Below are 10,153 nucleotides of genomic sequence, written 5' to 3'. Positions count from 1 at the left end.
CTCTCACTCACCCAATCTCACACACACACACACACACACACACACCTCTCTCACTCACCCAATCTCACACACACACACACACACACCTCTCTCACTCACCCAATCTCACACACACACACACACACACCTCTCTCACTCACCCAATCTCACACACACACACACACACACCTCTCTCTCACTCACCCAATCTCACACACACACACACACACACACACACACACACACACACACACACACACACACACACAGACCTCTCTCTCACTCACCCAATCTCACACACACACACACACACACACACACACCTCTCTCACTCACCCAATCTCACACACACACACACACACACACACACAGACCTCTCTCTCACTCACCCAATCTCACACACACACACACACACACACACCTCTCTCTCACTCACCCAATCTCACACACACACACCTCTCTCACTCACCCAATCTCACACACACACACCTCTCTCACTCACCCAATCTCACACACACACACACACACACACACACACACCTCTCTCACTCACCCAATCTCTCACACACACACCTCTCTCACTCACCCAATCTCACACACACACACACACACACACACACACACACCTCTCTCACTCACCCAATCTCACACACACACACACACACACACACACCTCTCTCACTCACCCAATCTCACACACACACACACCTCTCTCACTCACCCAATCTCACACACACACACCTCTCTCACTCACCCAATCTCACACACACACACACACACACACACCTCTCTCACTCACCCAATCTCACACACACACACACACACACACACACACACCTCTCTCACTCACCCAATCTCACACACACACACACACACACCTCTCTCACTCACCCAATCTCACACACACACACACACACACACACACCTCTCTCACTCACCCAATCTCACACACACACACACACACACCTCTCTCACTCACCCAATCTCACACACACACACACACACACCTCTCTCACTCACCCAATCTCACACACACACACACACACCTCTCTCACTCACCCAATCTCACACACACACACACACACCTCTCTCACTCACCCAATCTCACACACACACACACACACCTCTCTCACTCACCCAATCTCACACACACACACACACACCTCTCTCACTCACCCAATCTCACACACACACACACCTCTCTCACTCACCCAATCTCACACACACACACACCTCTCTCACTCACCCAATCTCACACACACACACACCTCTCTCACTCACCCAATCTCACACACACACACCTCTCTCACTCACCCAATCTCACACACACACACCTCTCTCACTCACCCAATCTCACACACACACACACACACACACACACCTCTCTCACTCACCCAATCTCACACACACACACACACACACACACACACCTCTCTCACTCACCCAATCTCACACACACACACACACACACACCTCTCTCACTCACCCAATCTCACACACACACACACACACACACACACACACACACACACACCTCTCTCACTCACCCAATCTCACACACACACACACACACACCTCTCTCACTCACCCAATCTCACACACACACACACACACACACACACACACAGACCTCTCTCTCACTCACCCAATCTCACACACACACACACACACACACACACACCTCTCTCACTCACCCAATCTCACACACACACACACACACACACACAGACCTCTCTCTCACTCACCCAATCTCACACACACACACCTCTCTCACTCACCCAATCTCACACACACACACCTCTCTCACTCACCCAATCTCACACACACACACCTCTCTCACTCACCCAATCTCACACACACACCTCTCTCACTCACCCAATCTCACACACACACACCTCTCTCACTCACCCAATCTCACACACACACACACACACACACACACCTCTCTCACTCACCCAATCTCACACACACACACACCTCTCTCACTCACCCAATCTCACACACACACACCTCTCTCACTCACCCAATCTCACACACACACACACCTCTCTCACTCACCCAATCTCACACACACACACCTCTCTCACTCACCCAATCTCACACACACACACACACACACACACCTCTCTCACTCACCCAATCTCACACACACACACACACACACACACCTCTCTCACTCACCCAATCTCACACACACACACACACACACACCTCTCTCACTCACCCAATCTCTCACACACACACACACACACACACACACACACACCTCTCTCACTCACCCAATCTCACACACACACACACACACCTCTCTCACTCACCCAATCTCACACACACACACACACACACACACCTCTCTCACTCACCCAATCTCACACACACACACACACACACACCTCTCTCACTCACCCAATCTCACACACACACACACACACACACCTCTCTCACTCACCCAATCTCACACACACACACACACACACCTCTCTCACTCACCCAATCTCACACACACACACACCTCTCACTCACCCAATCTCACACACACACACACACACACACCTCTCACTCACCCAATCTCACACACACACACACACACACACACCTCTCTCACTCACCCAATCTCACACACACACACACACACACCTCTCTCACTCACCCAATCTCACACACACACACACACACACACACACACACACACACACACACACACACACACACCTCTCTCACTCACCCAATCTCTCACACACACACACCTCTCTCACTCACCCAATCTCACACACACACACCTCTCTCACTCACCCAATCTCACACACACACACCTCTCTCACTCACCCAATCTCACACACACACACCTCTCTCACTCACCCAATCTCACACACACACACCTCTCTCACTCACCCAATCTCACACACACACACCTCTCTCACTCACCCAATCTCACACACACACACCTCTCTCACTCACCCAATCTCACACACACACACACCTCTCTCACTCACCCAATCTCACACACACACACACACCTCTCTCACTCACCCAATCTCACACACACACACACCTCTCTCACTCACCCAATCTCACACACACACACACCTCTCTCACTCACCCAATCTCACACACACACACACCTCTCTCACTCACCCAATCTCACACACACACACACCTCTCTCACTCACCCAATCTCACACACACACACACACACACACTCACCCAATCTCACACACACACACACACACACACTCACCCAATCTCACACACACACACACACACACACTCACCCAATCTCACACACACACACACACACACACACACCCAATCTCACACACCTCTCTCACTCACCCAATCTCACAAACACACACACACACACCTCTCTCACTCACCCAATCTCACACACACACACACACACACCTCTCTCACTCACCCAATCTTACACACACACACACACACACACACACACACACAACTCTCTCACCCAATCTTACACACACACACACACACACACACACACACACACACAACTCTCTCACCCAATCTCACACACACACACACACACACACAACTCTCTCACTCTCTCACCCAATCTCACACACACACACACACACACAAAAACAACTCTCTCACTCTCTCACCCAATCTCACACACACACACACACACAAAAACAACTCTCTCACTCTCTCACCCAATCTCACACACACACACACACACACAAAAACAACTCTCTCACTCTCTCACCCAATCTCACACACACACACACACACACAAAAACAACTCTCTCACTCTCTCACCCAATCTCACACACACACACACACACACACAAAAACAACTCTCTCACTCTCTCACCCAATCTCACACACACACACACACACACAAAAACAACTCTCTCACTCTCTCACCCAATCTCACACACACACACACACACACAAAAACAACTCTCTCACTCTCTCACCCAATCTCACACACACACACACACACACAAAAACAACTCTCTCACTCTCTCACCCAATCTCACACACACACACACACACACAAAAACAACTCTCTCACTCTCTCACCCAATCTCACACACACACACACACACACACAAAAACAACTCTCTCACTCTCTCACCCAATCTCACACACACACACACACACACAAAAACAACTCTCTCACTCTCTCACCCAATCTCACACACACACACACACACACAGAAGTGCGCATGAGCACATTTGTGTTGTTTTGTATGTCAGAGTTTATCAGAGTCAGTGGGAAGTGTTTCACTTTCTGCACCACAGGAATGAAAAGAATTTAGTTTTTTATCTCTCACTTGCACAAACACACACAATCCCACAATCTTTCCCTCACACAAACACACACGCTCACACAAACACGCTTACACACACACACACGCTCACACATACTATATATATATAAAATATTCGATTAAAATTCCCGAAAGTTGTTACTGTGCAAATTCACAATAGAACGTAGAGAAAACCTCAAATGTTTAAACTGAATTTGAAACTGTTTTTCATTTAATTATGCACCACATGTTTTAGGATGGTGAAAGGTCTAGACTACTGCAGACAGACAAACCTGTCTGGGATTAGAAACATGTTCATTAAAATGTTGGTGTTTAATGAACAGATGTGGGGTTTTTTTTTTGTTTTTTTATAGACTGTTGGGAAAACACAAAGCAACAAGAACCTGCCCTCCAAAGTAATTCAACCACAGCCAGGTTTGTGTGCGCGAGAGTGTGTGTGTGTGTGTGTGTGTTTTGTTGGAGGGTTTGATGTTAATGTTTTGATGTTCCTCAGGTCAGTGTGTAAAGACCTTCTCTCTACCGGATCAGCACAAAGTGTTTGTGAATATCTGTCAGTCAGCTGAAGTCCCACCCCCTCCACCCATTTCCCATGATGCACTGGTGGAGCTTTTGGAGTCCGATGATCCTACAGGATATAAAGTTCCCATGAGTCTTGGCGAGGCTCACACTGAAATGGACAACAGTAAGTGTTTCTCTTTCCTTAACAACTTCCTGTTCCTCTCCTCAGTGTCTAAGCTGAGTTCATCACATTACTGCTTTAATTAGAAATGTCCTCCTACCATGTTCTTCTTTATCTCCTTCTTACCCTCTCAGCTCCTTAACTTTACACCTTCACCTTCTTACCCCCTCATCTTCACCTCCTCACCTTCACACCCTCACCCCTTCACCTCTTCAACTTCAACCTCCCCTCACCCTCCTCACTCACCTTCACCTCTTCAACTTCACCCACACCTTTACTTCATCTGTGCGCGTGTGTGTGTGTGTGTGTGTGTGTGTGTGTGTGCTCTCCTCTTTAGGTTCAAACCATTGCACAGTTTATGATGTCGTCATTAACGAGGAGTTCTTCCAGAAATGTCAGGTGTGTGTGTGTGTGTGTGTGTGTGTGTGTCCTTATAATAAGAATAATTTAATTAATTACATGTTTGTGTTGTGATTTTAATAATGAACACTGTCTCAGAGTAGCTTTACACAGAAAATGTGGAGATAAAAATTAATGTTCTTTTTTAAGTGTAAGTTTGTCCCTGATGAACAAGTCGGTGGAGACTGGATTATAAATTATAAGTTAATTATTAAATTTCTTAATAATAAAAAGAATACTGTGTGTGTGTGTGTGTGTGTGTGTGTGTGTGTGTGTGTGTGTGTGTGTGTGTGTGTGTGGTACAGAAGGACGCGTTATTCCAGCAGTTTGTGATCGCAGTGTCACTGGAGGGACTGGAGAATAAATACAATCTGCAGTTACACCGAGGTCTCACACTCTCTATCTCACACACACACACACACACACACACACACACACACACACACACACACACACACACACAGCCCCTACTGACTCCAGTGCTGTTCATTCTGCTCTATGATGCTGATCTTGTTGTTTCTCATTTTATTACCTTTCAGACGTAAAGATTTTGAAAAACAGGAAATTCATGGGTTCTTTAATGGAGCAGAACATTCACATGAAGAGCAAACCAGCCATTCAGGAGATCAGCTCAAAGTACGTCTCTGTTATATACCTATATATCTTTCTCTCTCCTCTAAAATAACTGATCTGTAAGACTAATCCCGTATCATTATTTTACACTTAATTCTCCTTGTTCAATTTATGGCTACAGCTACAATTCTGCTGAAAGAGAGAGAGAGAGACAGAGAAAGAGAGAGACAGAGAAAGAGAGTCAGAGAGAGAGAGAGAGAGAGAGAGACTCACACACACACTCACAGTTAATTCAGAAAGCAAATCAAACTGATTTTACATACATACACTACCAGCCAACCATTTCGACACACTTAATAACTTTGTACATTTACAGTGAAGAATCCAAACTATGAAAGAACATAGTGGAACATGTGGAATTCTGTAGTAAACAAAAACATGGTAAAGACCCCAGAATGTTTTATATTTTACATGGTCTCCATGTAGCTTTAATGCTGCTCGGCAAACTCGTGGCGTTCTTTCAGATTCATGAGGCCGTCACCTGGAATGGGTTTCAGGTCACAGGTGTGTCTTATCAAGAGTTCATTTTTAAAAATATCTTACTTTCTTAATGTCCTTTAGAGCATCAGTTGAGAGCAACTGTGTTGTGCAGAGGAAAGTGTGAGTACAGAGTCAATATCACTATTAGTGCTGCTACAGTTATTGTACAAATCCATATTATGGCAAGAAACACTCAGTTAAAGAAAGAGAGAAGATCCATCCATGGCCACCACCACATTCTGCAGCCACATGCAGCCATCATATCTGGTTTACACTTAGTGGGATCATCAATAGTTTTCCAGCAGAACAACGATTCCAAACACGCCTCTAGGTTCTGTAAGAGCTATTTGTACAAGCAGGAGACTGATGGAGATCTACACCAGATCACCTGGCCTCCACAATCACCTCATTTAATCCAGCCGAGTGTTGATTGGGTTGAGTTGGACCCAGAGTGAAGAGTTTGCAGAGCAGCATCAAAGCTGAATAAATCTACTTTAAATATTTTAAAATATAAAACATTTTCTGGGTTATTTAAATGTTTTTGCTGCTTTGAGACAATGTCTGTTGTGAAAAGCACAATAGAAATAAACTTCACTTGACTACTACAGAATTAGTTTGTGACCATCCACTATTCACACCTGAACTCCTTCCAGCCAATCAATTTCAATCTTATTTGTATAGTGCTTTTTAGTCTCCTTATTGTTGTATAAAAGGTAAAGACACTGTGATCAGGGTGAAAGTAGGAACAAGACTCACTGTAGCAGCAGAACTAAAAGGGAGAAGCAGAAGGAAACACAGGCATGAGGATCTCTGGGATAAGAGACGACCCACCACACCACCATCAACAAACCTGAGTGAACGTGTGAGAGTGAGGAGACGACAGCATCCAAATATCCCAGTTCACCAAACACTCCATATCCATGATCCCTCCAGATCTGCTCCTTTACCTCACAAACACCTACTGACTAAAGACTCCACTAAATAAATATGTGTTCAGCCTCGACTTGAACACTGAGACTGTGTGAGTCCCAACACTGATTTAAAGCGTTACAGTAGTCTAATCTAGCTGTTACAAAAGCATCAACTAGTTTTTCTGCATCCTGTAACGACATCATATTTCTAATTTTAGCAATATTTCTAAGGTGAAAGAAGGAGATGCTGGTGATATTATTCACGTGAGACTGTCCCGTAATCCTGCTATTCACACCTACACTGAGGGGTGAAAAAAAACAATTCCTTATAGTTTTCTTGTGTGTGATAATCTTTTGCAGAATAAATAAATAATAAAAGTATAATAACAATAATTTAACAAGGAAGGCGTGTGTGTGTGTGTGCGTGTGTGTGTGTTTTAGTGGCCTGTTTTCACTGTGCTTTAGAACTGTACACTCACTATACTGGACTGTTGTTACTCAGTAACTACTGATTTTCTGTTCTCACTTATTAAATTATTACTGTATGTGTGTGTCTGCACAGGGAGACTCCGTCACAGCTGGCCAGAGTAAGGAGGTGAGCTTTATCGATAATTGTGTGTGTGTGTGTGTGTGTGTGTGGGGCAATTGAACAGTAAAATGTGCTGTTTTTTTGTCAGGCCTCAGGTCTGTTTGTTGGTGGAGCCTCCTGTTGGTCAGAAACAGTATTTGATTGCGGAGATACAGCTGCCTGGTGTGGTTAGTGACTGCAGTCTCTCTCTCACACACACACACACACACACACACAAACACATACATACACAAACACTTGAAACAAGATATCTGACTATAATTCCTGTCTGACTGTCCTTTTTTCTGACTCTCACTCTACCTGTCTCTCCTTCTCACTTCCTGTCTCATCTCCTCTCCATCTCTCAGGTGTCTGTTCGCTCGTTGCTGCTGGATGTAGGAGAGGATCGGTTAGTGTTAAACGCTCGCCCCTCTCTCTTCCACCTTGATATTTTTCTCCCATTTCTCATCAATCAGGGGAACAGCAGTGCTCAGTACAACACTGATACACAGGTAACACACACACACACACACACACACACACACACACGTGAGTGGTAGCTCAGTGGTTGAGCCACTGGGATAATGATTAGAAGGTCGGAGGTTCAAACCCCGGTATATTTGACAAATAAAGGATATTCTATTCCCCCCCCACACACACACTATACACTTTTTACACATTTTGTCTCACACACATGAAGGGGAGACGAGACTGAGACAGGAGGAGGAGAGACAGGTGGAGTGAGAGTCAGAAAAAAAGAACAGATTACAGATATTATATTTAGGCAGGGAGAAAAGGTGGAGGAGTTCAGGTACCTGGGGTCAACAGTGTAAAGTAATGTAGTGTGTGTTAGAGAAGTGAAGAAAAGAGTGCAGGCAGGGTGGAGTGGGTGGAGAAGAGTGATAGCAGGAGTGATTTTTGATAGAAGAGTATCTGTAAGAGTGAAAGGGAAAGTTTATAGGACTGTGGTGAGACCTGAGATGTTGTATGGATTAGAGACAGTGGCATTGAGTAAAAGACAGGAGGTGGAGCTGGAGGTAGCAGAGCTGAAGATGTTGAGATGTTCGTTGGGAGTGACGACGATGGACAGGATTAGAAATGAGTTTATTAGAGGGACAGCGCATGTAGGACGTTTTGGACACAAGGTGAGGGAGGTGAGATTGAGATGGTTTGGACATGTGCAGAGGAGGGACATGGGGTATATCAGTAGGAGAATGCTGAGGATGGAGACACCAGGAAGGAGGAAAAGAGGAAGACCAAGGAGGAGGTTTATGGATGTGGTGAGGGAAGACATGCAGGTAGATGGTGTGAAAGAGGCAGATGTAGAGGACAGGGGGGATGGAGACGAATGATCTGCTGTGGAGACCCCTAATGGGAGAAGCTGAAAGAAGATTTTTTTGTGTGTGTGTGTGTGTGAGTGTGAGAGAGACACAGACATATACGCACTACACACATTATACACACACACACACACACTATGTGTACACAAACTCTGGTTGTTATGTGAATAATGTACAGTGTGATAGTGGAAGTAGACGAATGGGTAAAATAATGGTGTGTGTGTGTGTGTGTGTGTGTGTGTGTGTGTGTGTGTGTGTGTGTTTGTGTGTTTCAGGTTCTCACAGTGGTCATGCCCATCACCTCATCCTGATAAACAGGAGCATTTACTGCTAATAAACAGCTCTATTTATTCAATTCATTTTTATTTTTATTTGTATTGCGCTTTTAACAATGAACATTGTCTCAAAGCAGCTTTACACAGATTATGTGGTGATTAAACGTAAATATGTTCTTTGTAAGTAAGTTTGTCTCTGATGAGCGACTGTGGCAAGGAAAAACTCCCAGAGATGGCATAAGGAACAAACCTTGAGAGGAACCAGACTCAAGAGGGAACCCATCCTCATCTGGGTTGCACCAAATGTCCATTTGAAGCAGATATACAATGTTGCGAGGTGCAGTGATGATGATCAGAAGCTAACTGTATCCTGAGTCAGTGCAGCAGACCGCCAACACCAACTACAGTCCAATCCATCCTCAAAGCTCCCGTTCTACTCCGGAATTACATGGAACCACCCAAGGTGTTGATGAGAGACCGTCCCAAGCTGCACAGAAGTGTGAAGATCCATGGAGGGGAGAGGGGCAGGAACAGTGGTCACTGGAGCCTCAGGAGCCGAGCGAGAGAGAGCGAGCGAGAGAGAGAGAGAGA

The 10,153-nt window shown here is 45.3% G+C and overlaps 1 protein-coding gene across 1 annotated transcript; it reads left to right on the top strand.

The window, feature by feature from the left end:
* The first annotated feature begins 4,608 nt into the window (after positions 1 to 4,608).
* On the top strand, positions 4,609 to 9,637 carry pih1d1 (PIH1 domain containing 1). Its single transcript, XM_083570804.1, has 9 exons — positions 4,609 to 4,691; positions 4,771 to 4,959; positions 5,294 to 5,355; positions 5,661 to 5,742; positions 5,895 to 5,991; positions 7,942 to 7,974; positions 8,057 to 8,135; positions 8,316 to 8,459; positions 9,563 to 9,637. The coding sequence occupies exons 2-9, from the start codon at positions 4,923 to 4,925 to the stop codon at positions 9,596 to 9,598; spliced, it is 570 nt and encodes a 189-aa protein (XP_083426930.1). The 5' UTR covers positions 4,609 to 4,691; positions 4,771 to 4,922; the 3' UTR covers positions 9,599 to 9,637.
* Positions 9,638 to 10,153: the final 516 nt, after the last annotated feature.

This window comes from Silurus aristotelis (assembly GCF_946808225.1).
Source record: "Silurus aristotelis genome assembly, contig: scaffold_189, whole genome shotgun sequence".
Classification (NCBI taxonomy): Eukaryota; Metazoa; Chordata; class Actinopteri; order Siluriformes; family Siluridae; genus Silurus; species Silurus aristotelis.
The sequence above is the reverse complement of the archived record's forward strand: the minus strand, read 5'-3'. Positions and strand labels throughout refer to the sequence as shown.

Excerpts from the sequence above, each read along its gene's own strand:
- pih1d1 (XM_083570804.1), top strand. The coding sequence starts at position 4,923 with ATGAGTCTTGGCGAGGCTCACACTGAAATGGACAACA. Across the intron at positions 4,960-5,293 it reads TCACACTGAAATGGACAACA|GTTCAAACCATTGCACAGTT; the intron begins GTAAGTGTTTCT and ends TCTCCTCTTTAG. Across the intron at positions 5,743-5,894 it reads CAATCTGCAGTTACACCGAG|ACGTAAAGATTTTGAAAAAC; the intron begins GTCTCACACTCT and ends ATTACCTTTCAG.